The 21,415-nt window shown below is 53.4% G+C and overlaps 3 protein-coding genes across 6 annotated transcripts; 2 read left to right on the top strand and 1 right to left on the bottom strand.

Annotated features, from left to right (window-relative positions):
- The first annotated feature begins 9,395 nt into the window (after positions 1 to 9,395).
- CORO1A (coronin 1A) lies at positions 9,396 to 14,857 on the top strand. Of its 3 annotated transcripts, none has more exons than XM_020884664.2 (11): positions 9,396 to 9,529; positions 11,075 to 11,273; positions 12,424 to 12,546; positions 12,644 to 12,773; positions 12,861 to 13,045; positions 13,205 to 13,324; positions 13,517 to 13,621; positions 13,735 to 13,880; positions 13,991 to 14,048; positions 14,143 to 14,358; positions 14,644 to 14,857. In XM_020884664.2, the coding sequence occupies exons 2-11, from the start codon at positions 11,076 to 11,078 to the stop codon at positions 14,746 to 14,748; spliced, it is 1,386 nt and encodes a 461-aa protein (XP_020740323.1). In that variant the 5' UTR covers positions 9,396 to 9,529; position 11,075; the 3' UTR covers positions 14,749 to 14,857. The 3 variants fall into 3 exon arrangements, with proteins under 3 accessions (XP_020740323.1, XP_070317253.1, XP_070317254.1); XM_070461152.1 differs by lacking the exon at positions 9,396 to 9,529 and adding an exon at positions 9,903 to 10,107; XM_070461153.1 differs by lacking the exon at positions 9,396 to 9,529 and adding an exon at positions 10,142 to 10,163.
- Positions 14,858 to 17,100: 2,243 nt separating this feature from the next.
- Positions 17,101 to 18,328, bottom strand: BOLA2B (bolA family member 2B). Its single transcript, XM_020884667.2, has 3 exons — positions 17,730 to 18,328; positions 17,545 to 17,642; positions 17,101 to 17,243 (listed from the first exon to the last, which is right to left on the bottom strand). Exons 1-3 carry the CDS (start codon positions 17,790 to 17,792, stop codon positions 17,144 to 17,146), a joined length of 261 nt encoding a protein of 86 aa, XP_020740326.1. The 5' UTR covers positions 17,793 to 18,328; the 3' UTR covers positions 17,101 to 17,143.
- On the top strand, positions 18,133 to 21,366 carry SLX1A (SLX1 homolog A, structure-specific endonuclease subunit). Of its 2 annotated transcripts, XM_020884665.2 has the most exons (6): positions 18,133 to 18,420; positions 18,937 to 18,988; positions 19,131 to 19,469; positions 20,765 to 20,892; positions 21,068 to 21,155; positions 21,236 to 21,366. In XM_020884665.2, exons 1-6 carry the CDS (start codon positions 18,233 to 18,235, stop codon positions 21,263 to 21,265), a joined length of 825 nt encoding a protein of 274 aa, XP_020740324.1. In that variant the 5' UTR covers positions 18,133 to 18,232; the 3' UTR covers positions 21,266 to 21,366. The 2 variants fall into 2 exon arrangements, with proteins under 2 accessions (XP_020740324.1, XP_070317262.1); XM_070461161.1 differs by lacking the exon at positions 21,236 to 21,366 and having other exon boundaries at positions 21,005 to 21,156.
- Positions 21,367 to 21,415: the final 49 nt, after the last annotated feature.

The raw sequence follows: 21,415 nt of genomic DNA, 5'->3' as shown, positions 1-21,415 counted from the left end.
CCCTGTGCCCAGCAGTCTGATGGAGAAGCTGGACCTATAAATAGTTACTATCTAAAGTACTAGTTAACGAGACAGAGGGACGCACCAAGGGCCACTGACACAGAAGAGAAGAGATCATCTGGGGAATGGCTGTATAGAGGCGGGGAGTGTGAGGAACGGCTTCACAGAGAAGGAAATTTATTTTTGTTTTTTAAATATGCATATTTTACTGAAGTATAGTTGACTTACAATGTTTCCGTTGCATAGCAAAGTGAGTCAATTATGCATATACACATACATTATTTTTCAAATTATTTTCCATCATAGGTTATTACAAGACATTGACTATGGTTCCCACAGAGAAGGAAATTTTGACCTGAGTCTTAAAAGATAAGTAGGGTACAGAAGAATTTGGTAGCAAACAAGAAGTAAGAGATTTCAAGCTTGTGCTAAGGGCAGAGAATAAGAGTCCAAAAATATTGTTGGCCAGAAAAAACCACATCCAAACCAAAGATATATTTAGTTTTGCTCATGTAATATTTTTAGAAATTTTTGAATTGGTTGCCAATACTGAGAGATCTGCAGCTTTCACTTAAAAATCCATATTTCTAACAGAAGGTTTGGCTACCCTGGCCCCTCCAGGTGACAAAGGGCTAGGGCAGCCACAATTCTTCCATCCCTATTAGAAATTACTTGGCCTGCATTAGCGAGGTGTGTGACCCCCTAGTCTTTGTGGTGGCTTAAAGATGGCTGAAAATTCTTTGTAACTCTGCATCAAAAGGAGGCATTAATTTTCCCTCCCCTGGGATCGGGACTGCTTAACTAACAGAATGCTGTAGAAATAACCCTGCACCAGTCAACAGGCCTAGCCTCTTGAGTGCTTTCTCTTGGGACAGTGTCTCAAAACTGTAGAATAATGAGAGATAATAAAGCAGTTGTCATTTTAACATATATTTATTTGGCTGTGCTGGGTCTTAGTTGCAGCATGTGGGATCTAGTTCCCTCACCAGGGATCGCCGCCTGCATTGGGAGCATGGAGTCTTAGTCACTGTGCCACCAGGGAAGTCCTGCAGTTGTCATTTTAAGTCATAAAATTTTGAAAAAAAAATTTGGAATGGTTTCCTCCGCAAGAGGTAACCAAAACACCCACCTCCACTCCTCTCCTTGTAGATATCTGAGGGCTCAGCCCCTGGACCAGAGGAATGAGGGAGGATATTGAGCTTAGATGATGAGCCAGGACTGATGCTGAAGCTGAAACTCCAATACTTGGGCCAGCTGATGAGAAGAACCGACTCATTGGAAAAGACCCTGATGCTGGGAAAGATTGAAGACAGGAGGAGAAGGGGATGACAGAGGATGAGATGGTTGAATGGCATCACCAACGCGATGGACATGAGTTTGAGTAGGCTCCGGGAGTTGATGATGGACAGGGAAGCCTGGTGTGCTGCAGTCCATGGGGTTGCAAAGAGTTGGACATGACTGAGCAACTGAACTGAACTAAACTGATGAGCCAGAAGCGTGGATGGGGAAGATCATGAAGGACTTTGGATGCCATGCTGAAAAGTGAAAGTGTTAGTCCCTCAGTCGTGTATGACTCATTGCGATCCCACAGACTGCAACCCTCCAGGCTCCTCTGTCCGTGGAATTCTTCACGCAAGAATACTAGAGTGGGTTGCCCTTCCCTTCTCCAGGGGATCTTCCTCACCCAGGATAGACAGATTCTTTACCATCTGAGCCACCAAGGAAGTCTGCCATCCTGAGGTAGTCTCAACTTTTTCCAGGAAGTGTTGAGGACCTGGTAAAGTTTTGTAAGGTAGGCACAGAATGACCAGGGATCATACTATGACAGTATCACCTGACTTTAGTGATGCTGTGGAAGATGAATCAGAGGAAGGTGATTGGTCAGGGAGCTAGCACGATGGTCCAAGGAACACAGCTCGGGAGGTGACGATGGGCACGGAGCGAAAGGGAAAGATCCAAGGTCAAGACTTCCTCCTCTTGTGAACCTCTCCTTGAGGTTCTAGTGGGACATACTGGTTGAGCCATGGAGTTGGTAGTTGAAACTAGGGAGCACAGGCAACAGGACTAGGCCACAGAGACTGGGGGCTGTCAAATCATGAAGTTGCAGGGATTTCCTTGGTGGTGCAGTGGCTAAAACTCCTCACTCCTGATTCAGGGGGCCTCGTGCAGCAACTAAGGCCTGGTGCAGCAAATTAAATAAATAAATATATATATATATTTTAATTTGAAGTTGCGGATGTGAAAGAGACGGTGTAGGGAGTTTGGGAGAAGAGGTGGTGTCTTGGGCAGCAGCCTACAGATTGCCTGTTAAGCAAAGGGAGAGACACCCTGCAGAGCCCTGAGAGAAAGCTGCAGTGCAAAGAAGAGAATTAGGAGACATGCATGCATGGGTGGTCGCTAACTCATGTCTGACTCTCTGCGATCCTTTGGACTGTATAGCCTGACAGTCTCCTCTGTCCATGGGATTTTTCGGGTAAGAATACTGGAGTGGGTTGCCATTTTTCTCTTCCGGGGATCTTCCCAACCCCAGGATTGAACCTGAGTCTCCTGTGTCTCCTGCATTGCAGGTGGATTCTTTACCTGCTGAGTCATCGGGGAAGTCCAGTTAGGAGACAGTGAGGCCCAGACACCAAAGAAAGGAGATTCCAGAGGGAGGGAGTGGTCAGTAGCATGCTCCTTTGATGTAATGACCAGGAGATTATCGGTGGTGGCGGCAGGGACACATCTGTGTGGGAAGGTGGGGACAGAAGGAAGACCCGTGAGACTAAGTAGGAAATGCGGAAGTGGATTCAACAAGTGTAAACAGCTCTTTCAGGTAACTTGATTGTGAAGTAAGACAGAGATGGGGAAGTGGTTTGAGGTCGCTAAGTGGAAAGAGGTTCCCCCAAAGACACAGGGGACCTCAGCCTGTTTTTAGATACTAAAGAGAGAGGGTCTGTGGAGAGGAGAACGTGGCAGTGCAGGAGAAGGGGGTTAAACGATGGAGTGAGGTCACTGAGGGAGTGGGAAGGAATGTGTCCCAAGAGGGAAGAATTAACCTCGGACAGCAAGAGGATACCCACTCTGTGATGACGGTCTGTGATTGTTTACAGGAAATGAAGATGTGGTCACTGGTGGGAGCAGAGGGGTTGAAAGAGTTCTCACCTCTTTTCTCCATCAAACTGGAGCAGTGATCGTCTCATAAAGCTGGGGAAGGTCGCTTGAGTAGGTGGCTGGTGAGAAGGGGCTGGCAAGGTTGACTTAAGCCGGAGCCTATGCACAAGGCCTCCTTGGGGGCCTCCCATGTAAAACCAGAATGGTTCCTGGATGTGGCTCAGGGCAGAGTCTGCAGGTGGGTGAGAACCGCAACTGTGAGAAGGCCTGGGGGTCACAGGGGCAGGGTCCAGGCTATCAGAGTAACTGCTTGCAAATGAGACCCAGGCACCTCTTTACTTAAAGATGTATGTGGGAGACTTCCCTGGTGGTCCAGTGATTAAAAACCTGCCTTCCAGTACAGGGGACACAGGTTCAACCCCTAGTCAGGGAGCTAAGATCATACACACACACACACACGTGTGTGGGTGCATGGTCAGTCGTGTCTGTCTCTGTTTGACCCTATGGACTGTAGCCCACTGGGCTTCTCTGTCCCTGGGATTTCCCAGTCAAGAATACTAGAGTGGGTTGCCATTTCCTTCTCCAGGGGATCGTCCCAACCCCGGACTGAACCTGCGTCTTTTGTGTCTCCTGCATTGGCAGGCATGTTCTTTACCAGCTGAGCCACCAGGGAAGTTAAACCTAGAGGCTTGATTGGTTTCTGGGTGGTGGTAATGATGACAATGATGATTTTGACAAGAATATTGCAAAGGTGATGCTACACATTACTGTATTATTTTATAGGAGGCATATAATATCTGGTTGTTCTACTTTTGATGATGTTAGGATTCACTTTTGCTTTACAGAATTTTGTTGTTTTCTGTGAAACATCAGTAAGAATCAGCCATAGTTATACATATGTCCCCTCCCTTTTGAACCTCTCTCCCTCAATTTTGCTGACAGAAAACAACAAAATTCTGTAGAGCAATTATCATTCAATTAAAAAATAAATATATTTAAAAAACAAACAATTTACTTTTGGATTGTGTTTTTTAGACAATCATGTCTCTTGCATCGGTGATGCCATCCAGCCATCTCATCCTCTGATGCCCTCTTCTCCTTCTGCCCTCAATCTTTCCCAGCATCAGGGACTTGTCCAATTAGTCAGCTGTTCACATTAGGTGACCAAAATATTGGAGCTTCACCTTTAGTATCAGTCCTTCCAATGGGTATTCAGGTTGATTTCCTTTAAGATTGACTGGTTTGATCTTGCTGTCCAAGGGACTCTCAGGAGTCTTCTCCAGCACCACAGTTCGAAGGCATCAATTCTTTGGTGCTTTGCCTTCTTTACGGTCCAGCTGTCACAACTGTACGTGACCACTGGGAAGATCATAGCCTTGACTATACAGACCTTTGTCAGCAGAGTAATGTCTGCTTTCAACACATTGTCTAGGTTTGTCATAGCTTTCCTGACAAGAAGCAATCATTTTCTGATTTCATGGCTGCAGTCACCTTCCACAGTGATTTTAGAGCCCAAGAAGAGGAAATCTGTCACTACTTCCACCTTTTCTCTTTCTATTTGCCATGAAGTAATGGGGCTGGATGCCATGATCTTAGTGTTTTTAATGTTTAGTTTTAAGCTGGATTTTTCACTCTCCTCCTTCACCCTCTTCAAGAGGTTCTTTAGTTCTTCTTTGCTTTCTGCCATTAGAGTGTTATCATCTGCATACCCGAGGTTGTTGACGTTTGTCGGGCCTATCTTGGTTCCAGCTTGTAGCTCATCATTTCTCATGATGTTCTCAGTATATAGATTAAACAAACAGGGTGACGGCAGACAGCCCTGTCTTACTCCTTTCTCAGTCCTCAATCAATCAGATGTTCCATTCAGGGTTCTAACTGTTGCTTCTTGATCCGCATACAGGTTTCTCATGAAATGAATGAAAGAAGCCTGACCCATACTGTATGATTTCATCTGTATGGAACATTCTAAAACAGGCAAAGCTAATCTATACTGACAGAAAGTATATCAATGGTTGCTGGGGTCTGAGGGTGGGAATTGACTGTAGAAGTGTGTGAACTTTTGCGAGTGATGGAAATAATCATATCTCAATTATAGTGGTAATTACATGCATGCGCTTGCTGAGTTGTTTCAGTTGTGTCCGACTCTCCACAACCCGGAGGACTGCAGCCTGCCAGGCTCCTCTGTTCATGGGATTCTCCAGGCAAGAATACTGAAGTGGGTTGCCATGCCATCTTCCAGGTGATCTTCCTGACCCAGGGATTGAACCTGCATCTCCTGTATTGCAGGCAGATTCTTTTTTTTTTGCAGGCAGATTCTTTACTGATCAACTGGGGAAGCCTGGTAATTACATAGGTATATACATTTTTCAAAACTAATTGATCCATGTATTGTACTTAAACTGAGTGTGTTATATTGTATGGAAATAAAGATGCATTTTATTGTATGAAAATAAAGTTTATTTTATTTTTTAAATAATGCTCTAGTGGCTAAGGCTCTGTACTCCCAGTGCCCAGGTTCCATCCATGGTCAGGGAACTAGATCCCACATGTCACAGCTAAAGATTCCACCGGCTACAACTAAAAGCCGAAACGAAGACTGAAATTCCCATGTGCTGCAACTGTTAGTAAGACCTGGCACAGGCAAATAAATAAATAAAATAAATACATATTTTTTTAAATAAAAGGAAATAAAATAAGGTTACAACTCAAATGAGAAGAATCCATTCAAAATAGCCACAAAAATATAATACACCTATGAGGGGAAATCTAATGATATACTTTACAGAGAAAATTATATTAAAGGATATAAAAGAAGACAAATATATGGAAAAATACACTACATTCATGGATGAAAGTCTTAATATCCTTCTCAAATCAATCTGTAAAAAAAAATTTTTTTAATCAATCTGTAAAGTTAATGCAATTTTATTAAAAACTCTGAGTTAAAAATTCTTTATCTGTTAGAAATAAATACAGTAGTACTTAAGTTGAAATGCTATTCTGTCTAGGATTTCTTTTAATAGATTCCAAGAAAATAATGTGGAAGACTGAATGAACCAGTGCTGGTTATGTGTTGGTAACTGTTTCTTTGTTGTTTGTTTCTTTTTAATATTTACTTATTTTTCGCTGCATCAGATCTTAGTTGCAGCACGTGGGATCTTTCATTGCAGAGCAAGGGCTTCTCTCTAGCTGTGGCACATGGACTCAGTAGTTGTGATACACAGGCTTAGTTGCCCCATGATATGCAATCTTAGTTCCCTGACCAGGAATCTAACTCATGTCTTCTGAATTGCAAGGTGACTTCTTAACTACTGAACCACCAGGGAAGTCCCAGTTCAGTTCAGTTCAGTTCAGTAGCTCAGTCGTGTCTGACTCTTTGCGATCCCATGGACTGCAGCACACCAGGCTTCCCTGTCCATCACCAACTCCCAGAGTTTACCCAGACTTATGTCCATTGAGTCGGTGATGCCATCCAACATCTCATCCTCTGTCATCCCCTTCTCCTCCTGCCTTCAATCTTCCCCAGCATCAGGGTCTTTTCCAATGAGTTTGTTCTTTGCATCAGGAGGCCAAAGTGCTGGAGTTTCAGCTTCAGCATCAGTCCTTCCGATGAACGCTCAGGACTGATCTCATTTAGGATGGACTGGTTGGATCTCCTTGCTGTCCAAGGGATTCTCAAGGATCTTCTCCAACACCACAGTTCAAAAGCATCAATTCTTTGGCACTCAGCTTGCTTTATAGTACAACTCTCACATCCATACGTGACTACTGGAAAAACCATAGCCTTGACTAGACGGACCTTTGTTGGCAAAGTAATGTCTCTGCTTTTTAATATGATGTCTAGGTTGGTCATAAGTTTCCTTCCAAGGAGTAAGTGTCTTTTAATTTCTTGGCTGCAGTCACCATCTGCAGTGATTTTGGAGCTGAAAAAAATAAAATCTGCCACTATTTCCCCATCTATTTGCCATGAAGTGATGGGACCAGATGCCATGATCTTAGTGTTCTGAATGTTGAGCTTTAAGCCAACTTTTTCACTCTCCTCTTTCACTTTCTTCAAGAGGCTCTTTAGTTCTTCTTCACTTTCTGCCATAAGGGTGGTGTCATCTGCATATCTGAGGTTATTGATATTTCTCCTGGCAATCTTGATTCCAGCTTGTGCTTCATCCAGCCAAGCGTTTCTCATGATGTACTCTGCATATAAGTTAAATAAGCAGGATGACAATATACAGCCTTGACGTACTCCTTTCCCAATTTGGAACCAGTTATTGTTCCATGTCCAGTTCTAACTGTTGCTTCCCAGTTGATGGTAATTGGGTAACTGGGTTTTTGGTTTAAAATTTTTTTTAAGACCTTTATTTTTATTTTTTAAAGATTATTTTATTTATTTTTCAATTTTATTTTTTATTTTATTTTTTGGCTGCACCACACAGCATGTGGGATCCTAGTCCCCTGACCAGGGATCAAACCCGTACACCCTGCCTGCATTGGCAGCAGAGAGTCTTAACCACGGGACCACCAGGGAAGTCTGTTAAATTTTTATTTATTATATATTTTATTTTTGGCTGTGCTGAGTTTTCATTGCTGCTTGAAGGCTTTCCCTAATTGTGACTAGCTGGGGCTACTTTCCAGTTTTGGCGTATGTGCTTCTCATTGCAGTGATTTCTCTTGTTGTAGAGCACATGCTCTCAGGTGTTCGGACTTCTGTAGTCATGGTGCATGGGCTTAGTTGCCCTGCAGCACGTGGAATCTTGCTGGACCAGGGATTGAACAAGTGCCCCCTGCATTGCAAGGCAGATTCTTAACCACTGGTCCACCAGAAAGTCCTGATTGATGGCAATTGTTGAACCTGGGTGATGGTACATACTCTAGGGTAAGTGAGCAGTGCTGTGCACCTTTTACAGTGAGAAAGCACCACTGAGACATCTGGAGAACCATGGAGCAAAGGTTCTCTGGGCTGACTCCATCATGTTCTGCAGACCCTTTAGGGCAGGACAGACCAGAGGAGATCTTTCCGGTCTTACTAAGGAGTTTGGACTTTATTCTGAATTCAGCACTTCAGTCCCTCTTTACTGTGTGTATCTTGCACCTTGGAAGGGCCTGTGGTCCTGTCTCCTTCCTGGCAGGTGTACCAGTCAGAACTCTTTCAGATGTAAATGCCAGAAATCCAACTCAAATGCATTGACTTAATTGGGAAAGGAAACTTATAAAAGGTTAAGGGATTCAGGCACAGCTTGATCCATTTACTCAAATGATGTCTAGAATATGTCTGTTCATATCTTTCATCTGCAGTCCTCTGTGTGGGCTCACTTTTTGTACATGCCAGGTAATATTATTAAGCACTTGCTACACTTTGGATGAGGTGCAGAAGGCTTTCTGTTCTTATAACATCATGAGGTGGGTCAGACGCTGTTTCAGATGGAGAAACTGAGACTGCTGAGGAGGTTAGGGAATCTGCCCAAGGTCACTCAGGTGGTGTGACATCCAGAGTCAAATCCATAAAGCATCTGATCCTGGAGTAGCCTTTCTTGACCTTCACATGGCAACCTCCATGACACAGTCTCTGAACCAAACGATGGGAATGAACCCCTTCCTCTTGGGTCTCAAGCCCAGGCTCCGGCCTCTGCTTAGTTCTTGGAGCTGTTATTTGTGCCTCTCCTTCCAGTGGGCTGAGAGCTCTTTGAGGCAGAAACTCTGACTCTTTCACGTCTATAACGCCAAATTATGTCATTTGCCCCTGAGAGGCAGGCAGGGCGGGGTTGCTCCTACGTGAAGACACACCCAGAGAGGTTAAGTGACTCTCCTAAGGTCACCCATTTGTACATGTAGGGGCCTGAATAGACCCCAGGTCTCCTGATTGCAGGTGGACACAAGGCTCCCCCTCCTCTTTGCCGCCCCACCCCCACCCCCGCCCCACACTTGTTCCCTGACTGGAGGTGGGGCAGAGAGATGGTAACGCAGCCTTTGCTAGGGATGGGGGCTGTACTAAGGCCTGCTTTGAGGGGACTGATGGGCCATTTTACGAATGCCAGGGAAAGGATGGCGAGTAGGCTGGGGGTGGGCTGGAGAAGGGAAGAAGGAACAGGTTATTTTTGCATTTTTGACATTAAAAAAGTGCAGATTAGATTCTCAGCGACTGGCCAGCAGCATCTGTTTTGGTTTGGAATTGGCAGCTGAGGCGCTGAGCTCCGCGGCGGGAAGGGAGGGGAAGGCTGCGGGCTGGTGGGCGAGGCGGCGCCTCGGCGGAGGGAAGGGCTCTCCCCTTTAAGAGCTCCGCCCAAAGGGGCGCTGCCACCTCTGAGGAGGCGGGCGCCGCCGCTTCTCATTCATTGTCTTGACAAGAGCATCCTCCGCGGACGGTCTCAGGCTCCGCTGGCTCCTTCCTCCACCTCCTCCTCGCCCTCCTCCGCCTGGGGGGTCGCTCATCTCTCAGCCGCAGGTAAGGCTGGAGCCCGGCGATCCGGGCTCGGCGTCGCTGCCCTGGGCCACCTGTGGGGCAGGCGAGAGCTTGGCAGAAGCCGGCCGTGGGGGTGGACAGACTGTCAGAGCCGCTGGCTCTGAGGTGGGAACGGGGCCTGTCCACGCCCCGCGTGGAGGGACTCGCCTGAGCGTGTGGGTGCGCGTGGGAGGGTCCACCCGTGTGTCCCAGAGCTCCGTGAGGGGACGAGGGTGAGGGACCACGAAGCCAAGATGGAGGTGGGGGAGCCCGGGGGTCAGGACATGCACCGGCCGGCCTCTCCCCACAACGGGAGTCTTTGGGGCGGCGGTGGGGGGCATGGTGGGGTGAGCCCAGTAGCTGCCCTGAGCTTGGAGACAGGAAGGGGTTGAGAGCAAAACAAGAAAAGGCCAAGTTCCCCTTTCCGTGGTTTCCGGGGCCTGGTACCTGCGGTGGGGGAGGAGGCAGGGTGGGGCGATGGCTTCCTGTCTCCCAGCCTCCAGTTTGGGGCTCCCTGTTCCCAGACCCAGGCTTCCCTCCTGGACGGGTCCCCTGCCCCCAGACAGCTCCTCCTCGCACAGGTGCCTCATCCGCTTTCTGGACAGGTGGACCCACAAGCCTCCTCCAGAGTCCCAGGGTGGGTGAGGGTGGCGGGAGCCCCAAGGGAGAAGGGCTAGGCACAAGGGGGGCAGTGGAGGAGAGGCCTTGGGGCCCCCACGCCAAGCTGGCAGGTGATGCTTTGGGGCCCCAGCATGGGGCCTGGAGCCTGGGGAGCCAGAGGCAGATCCCTTGGCTCTGCTTGCTGTCCGCCCAGTAATGGGGGAAAACCGTTCTCGCTGGACCTCTGAGAAGTGAGCACTGGCCACTCCCTTCCTGTGGATGGCTCCAGTGGGGTGGAGAAGGCGTGGGAAGGCACCTGCTTAAGTGGGGGCGAGAAGCTGAGGTGTGAGGAGGAGGAGATGCTGGGACCCGAGCCATCTGCCTCCTTCTGGTGCCCAGAGACCCGCTGGGGAAGCCCTCTGGCCATGGGGGATGTGCCTGCCAGGCAAACCCACATGCCACTTCCCTTCGTGTGTCCAGCCTGGGCCTGGAGGTGGGGAGGGCCCCTGCCTTTAGGCGGCTCCTCATGTGGGTGTGAGGGTGTGAGGTCTGGACGCTGAGGCTGAGTGCACCCTCCAAGCTGATGCCCTGAGGCCCGGAAGGGTGGCCCGTCAGAGAGGATGGGCCCTGTGTCTGTTAGCCAGTCCGCGGTCAAGTTGGCAGTAGGTGCTACCCCTCACCCCAGGCTCTGCTGTGGAGGCCAAGGGTACAGAAGCCAGGCCTGGGACGGGTTGAGACGGTGGGCCTTGCAGGTCAGCCAGGGATGAGGAGAGGTGGGTAAGGCGTGTATAAGGGTAGCTGGATGTCAGTGACAGAGGAGAGCAGCAGGGAAGTTAGCTGAGACCATGACCATCAGACTGAGGGGTGGGTGTCCTGGGAGAGATGGGGGCTACTGGAAGGTCAGGGTTGACCTGAGGGGAGAAAAGTTTTTCACCCCTCTTTCACCAGGATGAGCCGGCAGGTGGTCCGTTCCAGCAAGTTCCGCCACGTGTTTGGCCAGCCAGCCAAGGCCGACCAGTGCTATGAGGATGTGCGCGTCTCACAGAACACTTGGGATAGTGGGTTCTGTGCCGTCAACCCCAAATTCGTGGCCCTGATCTGTGAGGCCAGCGGGGGAGGGGCCTTCCTGGTGCTGCCCCTGAGCAAGGTGAGCCCCTGGAGCCCTGGGGACAGCGGTCCTCCTCCTAAGGGGGCCTCAGGTCATCTAGTGGCCCCCCCGATGAGGTGACAGTCACCCAGCCATCCCGGGCCGCAGTGTTGTCCTCTGCAAAACTGGGTTGAGCCACATGAACCTTACGCTTCCTCCAGCGCCTATATGCAGTGCTCAGATGGAGCTGAAGCTTAGGGTTGGGGGTGACACGGGAAGGGTCAAACAGCAACTCCTGCAGACCCAGGGTTTGCCGTCCCGAGTCAGCCTGGAGTTTTCTCCTGCACAGAGAGGCCTGGGATGGGGTCTGGGCGGGCCCAGCAGCGCTCTTAGGGTTTGGAGGGACTCTCTGAGCCCCTGGGAACCCAGCGAGCTCAGTGGCTCCCAGCTCACAGGCAGGGATGAGGTAAGAGACCCTCTCCCCTCCCCCAACCCTGGCCCCCCTCAAATCCTGCCCTCCCTGCTGTTTTCGGACCCCCACCCCCAGCACACTCCCGTGCTCTTGGGGGGTTGAGACAGGAAGGGGAGATGGGCCCTCAGTTGTTACCTTAAAAGGGCCGATGGAAACAGAGAGAAGAGGAAGTGGTTGTCGGAGTAAGAGCTGGGCCCGCGCTTCACACAGGAAACCCTGCTGTAGCAGCCGTCCCCGGAAGCAGCCATTTCAAACCCGTTATACAGACTTCCCCATCCTTGTCCTTTCAGGGGGACCTGTCCCCACACCCCATCATTCACACACACTTCCCTGGGAAACCCCAGCCCCAATACAACCACTCCCTCAGCCTGTCTCATGCCGGGGGCCCTGGCCTGTCATGCCATGGAAGAATTTGGGGTGGGGGTGAGGGTGGGGGTACCAGGCCACAGGACAAGGATGAGAAGCTGAGATGGAGCTGGCAGGAACTCGGCCATGGCCTGACAGAAGGGCAGGACCAACCTGCATGTCCATCCTGCGCTACTTGTGGCCAGCCCTCTCAGTTGCCCAGACAGCTCTGAGACTGGGGCAGAGCCCCAAACCCTCCCACCCTAGGCCCCTCTCTGCCTCCCAGGGACCCCACAACTTTCCCCTCTGTGACTCTCTGAAGGGGTGTGGGGAGGTGGGATTGGGTTAGGAGGGCCAGAGCACCTCCCTCAGAGGCCCCGCTGTGTCCTCCAGACTGGTCGTGTAGACAAGAATGTGCCTATGGTCTGTGGCCACACGGCCCCGGTGCTGGACATAGCCTGGTGCCCGCACAATGATAACGTCATTGCCAGTGGCTCCGAGGACTGCTCCGTCATGGTGAGTGTGGGGGGGACCCAGGGGCCAGGATGGGGCTCAGGCCCTGGAGCTGATGTTGGGCGCCTCCAAGACTCACTCGCTCGCCCCTTCTTTGCAGGTGTGGGAGATCCCTGACGGGGGCCTGATGCTGCCCCTGCGGGAGCCTGTCGTCACCCTGGAGGGCCACACCAAGCGTGTGGGCATCGTGGCCTGGCACCCCACGGCCCAGAACGTGCTGCTCAGTGCAGGTGCCGAGGGGGAGACGCGGGGAGGGCTGGTCGCCTGACAGTGATGGGGGGAGGCTCCTGGCTTCTGACACTGGGGACATCGCCCAGGTTGCGACAATGTGATCCTGGTGTGGGACGTGGGCACGGGGGCGGCCGTGCTGACGCTGGGCTCCGACGTGCACCCGGACACCATCTATAGTGTGGACTGGAGCCGAGATGGCGCCCTCATCTGTACCTCCTGCCGTGACAAGCGAGTCCGCATCATTGAGCCCCGAAAAGGCACCATAGTAGCTGTGAGTTGCCTTGACCTTTGACCCTGGGAGCTTGACCCTCCCCTACCGCCCACCCCCGATGAGGCCCCCTTAGATGCCGCCTTCTCCAGCTTCCAGCTGGGGCTTGGCCCTTAGAGGGTGTGTGCGGATGCCTGACCGGTCCCCTCCCTTTCCTTCCAGGAGAAAGACCGTCCCCATGAGGGGACCCGGCCCGTGCGTGCCGTGTTTGTATCCGATGGAAAGATCCTGACCACGGGCTTCAGCCGCATGAGCGAGCGGCAGGTGGCACTGTGGGACACGGTGAGTGCCGGGCAGGGACCAGGTTTTGTCCCCCCTGCCCCGTCGTGTGCCTGGCTGGAAGGGCAGGGCCTCAGTTTACCCACCATGCGATGGGGGTTTCTGCTGGTTGGTGTCTAAGCCCTGTCCCCACTCCTCCAGTGATGGAGGCCTGATGTGGCCCAGCTCATGGTTCTCTCCTGTCCATCTATACAGAAGCACCTGGAGGAGCCGCTGTCCCTGCAGGAGCTGGACACAAGCAGTGGTGTCCTGCTGCCCTTCTTCGACCCTGACACCAACATTGTCTACCTCTGTGGCAAGGTGGCCCCATTGGGCAGGGGGTCGGGGGAGCAAGGTGGGCAGGGGGACTTAGAAAGGACCACAGCTGGAGGCATCTGCTGGTGCTGACCCTCCCTTGCACCTACCACCTGCAGGGGGACAGCTCTATCCGGTACTTCGAGATCACCTCCGAGGCCCCGTTCCTGCACTATCTCTCCATGTTCAGTTCCAAGGAGTCCCAGCGTGGAATGGGCTACATGCCCAAACGTGGTCTGGAGGTGAACAAGTGTGAGATTGCCAGGTGACTGCCCCTGCCCCTGACCTGAGCGCGCCCCTTGGGCAGCACTGACCCCACGCTGACCTTGAGTCCCAGCCACGCTGTGGGCACTGCTCACCTTCCCGTCTCCACAGATTCTACAAGCTGCATGAGCGGAAGTGTGAACCCATTGCCATGACGGTGCCTAGAAAGGTGATGCTCCCGGGTCCCTCCTCAGGTGCTCGGAGTGGCCGGGTGGTGGTGTGGCCTGAGCTTTCTCTTAACCAGTCCTGGCCTCGCCCCACAGTCGGACCTGTTCCAGGAAGACCTATACCCACCCACCGCAGGGCCCGACGCTGCCCTCACGGCTGAGGAGTGGCTGGGGGGCCGGGATGCTGGGCCCCTCCTCATCTCCCTCAAGGACGGCTACGTGCCCCCCAAGAGCCGGGAGCTGAGGGTCAACCGGGGCCTGGACACTGCACGCAAGAGGACGGCACCTGAGGCCACTGGTGCTCCCAGCTCGGTGAGAGGCAGATGGGAGCCCGGGAACCAGGGCAGGAAGGTGGGGTAGGGCAGGAGCTGCTACTGATGTGGTCACTGACTCAGTGGAAAGAGGCTGGCGTTTGGGGGCAGGCCACACACACAATATTGGGGCTCCTTTGGGGGCTGGGAGTGGATAATCCTGTCCAGGCTTAAAGGCCTGCAGTTCTCTGGATGAGAGACAGAGGGGCCCAAGCCCTGGGGGCTCATGGGAGGAGGCCTAGTGGCCTAGGAGGGCCTGGGGCTAATGCTGCCTGGGGTCCCCCAGGATGCCATATCCCGGCTGGAGGAGGAGATGAGGAAGCTCCAGGCCACGGTGCAGGAGCTGCAGAAGCGCTTGGATAGGCTGGAGGAGACAGTCCAGGCCAAGTAGAGGACCATCGGCTGGGGCCGACAGCATCGCCTCCCTCCCTTCCATTCCTACTCCTCAGGCCACAATGGCAGATAAGAAAATAATAATAAAATGGCTTTATTTTCTGGTACCTCGCAGACTCTGATGACTAGTCGAGGGGATGCTGGGTTTGCTGAACCGACCTGTCCTTGTGCTTCCCTCTCCATAGCTGTGATGAGCCTGACCTCTGGCAGGGGCTGGACAGATGCCTCTAGATGACCCTAGACCAGTGGTCCCTGAGCTTTTTGGCACCAGGGACTGGTTTCATGGAAGACAGTTTTTCCACGCATCAGGGGGGTGGGGGTGGGCTGGGGGATGGTTCAGGCATGATTCAAGTGCATTCCATTTAGTGTGCACTTTATTTCTATCAGCTCCATCCCAGATCATCAGGCATTAGATCCTGGGGCCTGGGAACCCCCACCCTCCACAGATAGGAACAGGCCTTTGTGGGGCAGGGGGGAGCCACCCTGTGCTGATATGGGTGCCCTGTTTTCCAGCTGGTAGGTCTGAGCTGCTCAGGGCTCTAGCCTGGATGGAGCCTTGGTCATTCTCATTACTCCCCAATCTGCCTTTGCTAGTCAACCACATCAGCTGTCCTGACCCTGCTGCTTGTGGGGGAAATGAAGCAACCAGCGCTTACATGACAGCTGTTAAGCTGTAGGCCCAAGGGATCAATGTTAGGGGTTCCTTGTAGGGAGGAAGCTGAGAACCAAAATAGTGGGCCCAACCTTAGTCTACAAGTGAGGAAACTGAGGGGCAAGGCAGGAGCAGCAGATCCTCAGTTATGACGCAGGCTTCCCATCCAGTTCAGAGCCTTTTCTGCACCGTGCGGCTGCCGCTTGAGCCTTGTCAGTGGCTTCTGCCTGGGCCTGGCCTCTATAAGAGGGACCTGTATTGGCAGGGAGTGGGCAGGGGGTTGGAAGTAGGTTTTGTTTTTTGGAAGTAGGTTTTTGATGGCCAACTTAGCAGGTGACCCCCTGAGCTGGGACACGGCTATTGAGGATGGGTGTCCTGGCCACAGCAGGCCTTTGTGCATCCGTGCAGGGACCAGCAAGGAGGAAATGTCCCATGTGAACCCCTGCTCCCCTTGGGCTTGCCGTACAAATGTCCCTGTCTGCCCACTTGGGCCTCAATCTCTCTGTAAGCCATGTGACCCTGGGCAAGTCCCTTCTCTCCAGGTCTCCGTTGCTCATCTATAGACAGGGAAGGGATTCTGCCACAGCTGTGAACACGGCGGGGTGGATCCAATCAGGGGTGTGGCCTAGAGAGAAGCAGACCATCTGGAGCTGAAGCCTGAGCCTAACCCCCCACCCCCACCCCACCAACACACACACACACACACAATGCGATGTTGGGCTCTCCCAGTGAAGCAGACGTGTGAGTAGTTGCTAGTTCTCCTGGCCCAGGGAAACTGAAAAAAAAAGTTCAGGAAAGGATCCCTGGAACTCAGAAAGGTTAACCTTTACTCATCATGACTCCTAGCTCCCTCTGATAGAAACAAAAGAGGGAGGTGGGGGGTGGGGGTGTGTGACAGTAATTTAGGGGCCAAGAAACTGGCCTTGAAAACAGAGGAACAGGGTGGGTGGGATGGTTGAAACCCACAATTTCTCTCCCCCAAAGAGGCCTGGCCCCAATTAGGACACTTGCTATTTCTCCTGGGTCTTGGAGACCTAGTCTGTGTAAGGCCTAGGCAACCCTGTCACCCGTGTTGACACCAGGGCATCACCTGCCCCAATTGTGTGGCTCTGGTGACCTTATTTGCCTGCTGTAACCCTACCCCTATGCCCAGCCCACGTCTCCATTCCAGAAAAACCTCACCGCGGGGGACAGCTGTGGCCACATCAAGCCCAGGACCAAAGGGTCACTGGACTTTCTCCAGGGGCCAGAAAAAAACAGCATTCCAGGTGCTGGGAAGGCCCTGCTGGGGGACCAGGCCCCTGAGGTTGTGGAGGACTTGTAGGGGGTGTGTGAAATCCTCTATTATGCTTTGACATTGGGGTGATATACTGAGAAGGAGAGGTTTGCAGTTGCTCCTGAAACCTTGAGCACTTTCTCATCTGTGCATTTTGAAAGAGGACTGAACAGAATGCCCAGAAATGGTCAAAGAATGGGGGGTTGGGTGAGTATTGGAAGTACCCCAAGGAGTCCACCAAGGCCCACCCCGGAAGGGACTTTAAAGACAGACGATTCACTTATAAGTGGGGACACAGAGGCCTATGTGAGGAGAGGGACTTGTCCAAAGTAAAACAATGGAGAGTGGAGGGCAGGGAGAAGCCAGGCCCTAGACCCAGCCTCTGCACACTTTCCATACACAAAACACACTGACACGGAAGCTGGCCCTGATTCATAATTTAATGGGTGTGCAGGTCTGCGTCCCTTATTTCTGCTGCTCACGGGCCCACTGCTCTGGGGTCAGGGTTTTCTGCTCAAAAGCGTGAATGTGCAGGAGCTCTTCTGCTAGGCAAGTGTTCACAAGCCTGGGAGAGAGATGGGGTTAGAAATGGGCAGGCTGGGGCCTGGCTCGAAGTCCCCGAACCTAGGGTCTGCCGGGAGACTGGAGGGGTCCCCCAGGTTGTAGTCCCCGGGACCTGGAAACAAGAGAGGTAGAGGGCTTAAGTCTGAATATTTGATGCTGGGGCCACGAAGGCGGGACCCCTGGGGTGGTGGTCTGTGGTGGGGGCCGCATGGATGGGAGTGAGAGTTAAGGTTTCGGGAGGCGGCCCGGGATGTGGTCCCAGAGCTGCGGCCGCGCTGAAGAAGGTGTTCCCGGAATCTCACCGGTGTCTCTGAAGCAGCGGTTTCCCTTCGAACTTGGCCGACACCACAAGGACTCGGAAGCTGGACGCGCAACGGTTGGGAGTCGTGTCCTCCACTTCCTATGAGGCAGAATGGTGTGGATGGTGCAAGTCCGCCCCCGGAAGCCCTGTTCCCTTCGTTGGGCGAGCCCAGGCCGCTCAACTCACCACGTGCTCCGCTTCCAGGTCCCGCTGCAGCTTCTCCCGGAGGTACTCGGCACTGAGTTCCATTGTGGCAGCCCAGCGAGGGCGGCAGCCCAGCGGGGATGGAACCCCACCACTGACCCCAGCCACACTGCTTCCGCCCTTACTGGCGCCACTTCCGCTGAGGCAGCTACTTCCGCCCTTACTGAGACGTCCGTAAACTCAGCATTTCCGCCCTGTCCCAAGCCCAGTTTTCCAACTGCCTTCGGTTTCCGTCTGTCAGAGTCTGCATGAGGCTCCAGCGGACTCTAATCGGTACCCGCTGCTTGTACAGCAACCCGGGTTCTGTGCGCCGGTTTGGACACCCGAGCTCCAAATAGGAGAGGGCGCACGAGTTTGCATTGCTGTGACTTCTAGGGTACCTCGGGATCGTTCCCAAGCGCTTTTTCTGAGACAAGTATCTTGCGGCCCTGGTAGCCCAGCCCTCCCCGGGTCACAGGCCACAATAATCAACCCCCAAATTGGCGATGGGCCCCGCAGGGGGCGCGGCGAGGTCCGGACGCTTCTTCGGCGTCTACCTGCTTTACTGTCTGAACCCTCGGCACCGGGGCCGCGTCTACGTGGGGTTCACCGTCAATCCTGCTCGTCGGGTGCAGCAGCACAACGGGGGCCGCAAAAAAGGCGGGGCCTGGCGGACCAGTGGGCGCGGACCGTGGTAAGAGAAGGCGGGTCACGGTCAGGAGGAGGAGGGCTTCCAGGAGAAGGCGGGGCCGGCGAGGGAGAGGCCGGCTGAGAGGGGCGGAGCCAGGCCTGTGGCAGTGGGCGGGGCCCGCGAGGGGGCAGGGCCGGGGGCGGGAGTAACGGGGGTGGGCCTATCGCCGCGGAGGAGGAGCCCTGTGTGGGCCTGGGTCTCAGAGGACGGGGTTGGGTGGGAAGGGGACTGATCTAGGTTTGGTCAGTGACAGGGAGTTTGGTGAACAAGACTGGGTTGGAATAGAGAAAGCTTGGAAGGGAGAGGAACTGAGGAAGGCTGTTAAGCGCCTGTGACTACAGGCGGGGCCTGCGGTTAGCAGGTGAGAGGGGCTGGCTTATACCTCCACGAAGGGAGCAGGGCCTCGTGGGCTAGGCGTGAAGCCGATGTGATCCCACTCTCCGGTAGGCCAGGGGATTCTGTTTGACATGGGGTGGGGCGGGGGGCTCACGGGTCGCGCGCCCTCCTTCTCTTTCCTAGGGAGATGGTGCTCATCGTACACGGCTTCCCCTCTGCAGTGGCTGCTCTTAGGGTAAAAGGAGTTAGGGGCAGCGGGAGGACCAGGGCTAGGGCTCGGGGCCCTCCCCGAGCAGCCCCCTTCCCCGGGGCTCCCCCTTCCTCCCGCGGACCCCTTCCCCGGCTGCTCCTGAAGCCCTGTACCCCCTCGCCTGCAGTTCGAATGGGCCTGGCAGCACCCACAGGCCTCGCGCCGCTTGACGCACGTGGGTCGGCGCCTGCGCGGAGAGGCCACCTTCGCTTTCCACCTGCGCGTCCTGGCTCACATGCTGCGCGCGCCGCCCTGGGCGCGCCTCCCGCTCACCCTGCGCTGGCTGCGCGCTGACTTCCGCCAGGACCTCTGCCTACCGCCGCCACCTCACATGCCACTGGCCTTCGGGCCTCCACCGCCCCGGGCCCCAGCCCCGAGGAGCCAGGCAGGTCCTTCCGACGACACGGGATGCGAGCTGGAGGGAGAAGTCGACGCCCGCTGCACCCTCTGCGCACGCGCGCTCCAGGTAAGCCGGGTCAGGGCAGTCTAGGTAGGGTTCAGAGGACTTAGGATCAAGGGTCTGGGCCGTCCACTGACACCCTTTGGCCACTCTACCCCCATCTCTACCCATTTATTATCTTTTTTTTTTTTTTTTTTTCGCTTTTGTCTGCTCTCGGTCTTCTTTTCTGTCCATGGGCTTTCTCTAGTTGCTCAGAGCGGGGGCTACTCTCTACTTGCCGCCCGGGCTTCTCATTGCCATGGCTTCTCTTGTGGAGCATAAACTTGAGCTCCCCAGGCGTGTGGGATTTTCCAGATGAGGGATCGAACCTGTGTCCCCCGCACTGGCAGGCGAGTTCTTAACTACTGGACCACCAGGGAAGTCCTGCTCTCGTCTCTGCAGTGGGAATAGTGCTTGTGGCTATTCCTCAACGCCAGGGCCTCCTCCAGGCCTTTGCCCTTCCCCTTGGACTGAAAAATTCTTCCCTAGACCCTCTATCTTAAGAATATGCCTCCTCTCCTCTGGTCAGCTCTTCCTTGGCTCTCCATCTAAAATTGCCTCTCTCTCTTGTACATCCCCCTGGCTTCCTTTAACGCCTGTTATTGTCTGACATATTGTATATTTTATTTACCTTATTATCAGTCTTTCCCACCCTCACCCCCATATTAAACTCTGCAGGGGCATTTAGTTCCTTTTCACTACGGTAGAACAGGGTCTGGTGCAGAGCAAGTGGCCAATAAATATTTAATAAATTAACTGAGATGATGTGTCTGCCTTCTACTGAGCTCTCAGTAAGTGTAAGTTGAGTTCTTGCCATTCAGGGATTAAGTGACCTGTCTGAAATCTCTCAACCTGTAAGGAACTCTAGGTCTGGCTGCCCTAGCCATACTGTTAGATAATCACTGCTCCCACTCAGAGAAAACTGGCCAGCTTAGTCCCTGTGGACCAGTATTTTAGCCTCTCGGTGCCTCAGTTTCCTTATCTATGTGCTGTGTTTAGTCGCTCAGCATGTCAGACGCTTTGCAACCCTATGGACTGTAGCGCGCCAGGCTCCTCCATCCATGGGGATTCTCCAGGCAAGAATACTGGAGTGGGCTGCCATGTCCTCCTCCAGGGGATCTTCCCAACCCAAGGATCAAACCCAGGTCTCCCGCATTGCAGGTGGATTCTTTACCGTAAATGCAAATAATAGTAGCACATGCCTCATAAAGTTGTTTATGTAAAGCTCTTGGAACAGTGTGTGGTCCATAGAAGCTCTTCACCGTTGTTAGCTACATGATTACTCCCCGTTTTCTCTCTTACCTGCCTGCCACCTCCGACAGGATGAAGAGAGCCCCCTGTGTTGCCCGCACCCTGGCTGCTCCCTAAGGGCCCATGTGATCTGCCTGGCAGAGGAGTTCCTGCAGGAGGAACCAGGGCAGCTTCTGCCTCTAGAGGGCGCATGCCCTGGGTAAGTCCCACATCCCTGCTCCAGCCTGGTTTAACTCCAGGAAGGCGGGAAGGGGGTGCCCAGTTGTCCAAGTCCAGGCCTGGGGTAGCCAAGCCCTTCTCTTGGCACCCAGGTCCTGGCCTGGAGGATGCTTGTGATCCTGACTCTGTTTCCTATCAACCATACCCCCTGGTAGCTGTAAGAACTCACTGCTGTGGGGAGACCTGATCTGGCTCTGCCGGATGGGCACCGAGGAGGAGGAGGAGGACTCGGAATTAGAAGAGGTGAGAGGTGCTTGGGCCCCAGCCTCTCTGCCCCACCCTGTCTCCTGGGCTGCCTTTCACCAACTCTCTTGTCTCCACAGGAGCACTGGACCGACATGCTTGAGACCTGATTCTCAGCATCCTCAGCCTCCACCCACTCCTTTTCTTTGCCACCCTCTGTGGCTCTGGCCAGTTTTTACTTGAAGACAATAAAAAGTCTGAGTTCAGGGTACCTGCTGGTGTTTGCCGGGGGTGGGGAGCATGGGTAGGAGGCAGAGACC

The sequence above is a fragment of the Odocoileus virginianus genome, chromosome 33, assembly GCF_023699985.2.
Source record: "Odocoileus virginianus isolate 20LAN1187 ecotype Illinois chromosome 33, Ovbor_1.2, whole genome shotgun sequence".
NCBI lineage: Eukaryota > Metazoa > Chordata > Mammalia > Artiodactyla > Cervidae > Odocoileus > Odocoileus virginianus.
Note: the sequence above shows the minus strand (reverse complement) of the source record. Positions and strands in the feature narration are given on the sequence as shown.

What these genes read in the sequence shown, in the direction of transcription:
- CORO1A (XM_070461152.1), top strand. Translation starts at nt 10,004, where the DNA reads ATGGCTTCCTGTCTCCCAGCCTCCAGTTTGGGGCTCCCTGTTCCCAGA. An exon ending in TGGTGCTGCCCCTGAGCAAG is followed by an intron (nt 11,274 to 12,423) that starts GTGAGCCCCTGG and finishes TGTGTCCTCCAG; the next exon opens with ACTGGTCGTGTAGACAAGAA. An exon ending in CCACTGGTGCTCCCAGCTCG is followed by an intron (nt 14,359 to 14,643) that starts GTGAGAGGCAGA and finishes GGGGTCCCCCAG; the next exon opens with GATGCCATATCCCGGCTGGA.
- BOLA2B (XM_020884667.2), bottom strand. Translation starts at nt 17,792, where the DNA reads ATGGAACTCAGTGCCGAGTACCTCCGGGAGAAGCTGCAGCGGGACCTG. An exon ending in ACCTGGAAGCGGAGCACGTG is followed by an intron (nt 17,643 to 17,729) that starts GTGAGTTGAGCG and finishes TCTGCCTCATAG; the next exon opens with GAAGTGGAGGACACGACTCC. An exon ending in CCGCTGCTTCAGAGACACCG is followed by an intron (nt 17,244 to 17,544) that starts GTGAGATTCCGG and finishes TCTCTCTCCCAG; the next exon opens with GCTTGTGAACACTTGCCTAG.
- SLX1A (XM_020884665.2), top strand. Translation starts at nt 18,233, where the DNA reads ATGGGCCCCGCAGGGGGCGCGGCGAGGTCCGGACGCTTCTTCGGCGTC. An exon ending in TCTGCGCACGCGCGCTCCAG is followed by an intron (nt 19,470 to 20,764) that starts GTAAGCCGGGTC and finishes CACCTCCGACAG; the next exon opens with GATGAAGAGAGCCCCCTGTG. An exon ending in CTAGAGGGCGCATGCCCTGG is followed by an intron (nt 20,893 to 21,067) that starts GTAAGTCCCACA and finishes ACCCCCTGGTAG; the next exon opens with CTGTAAGAACTCACTGCTGT.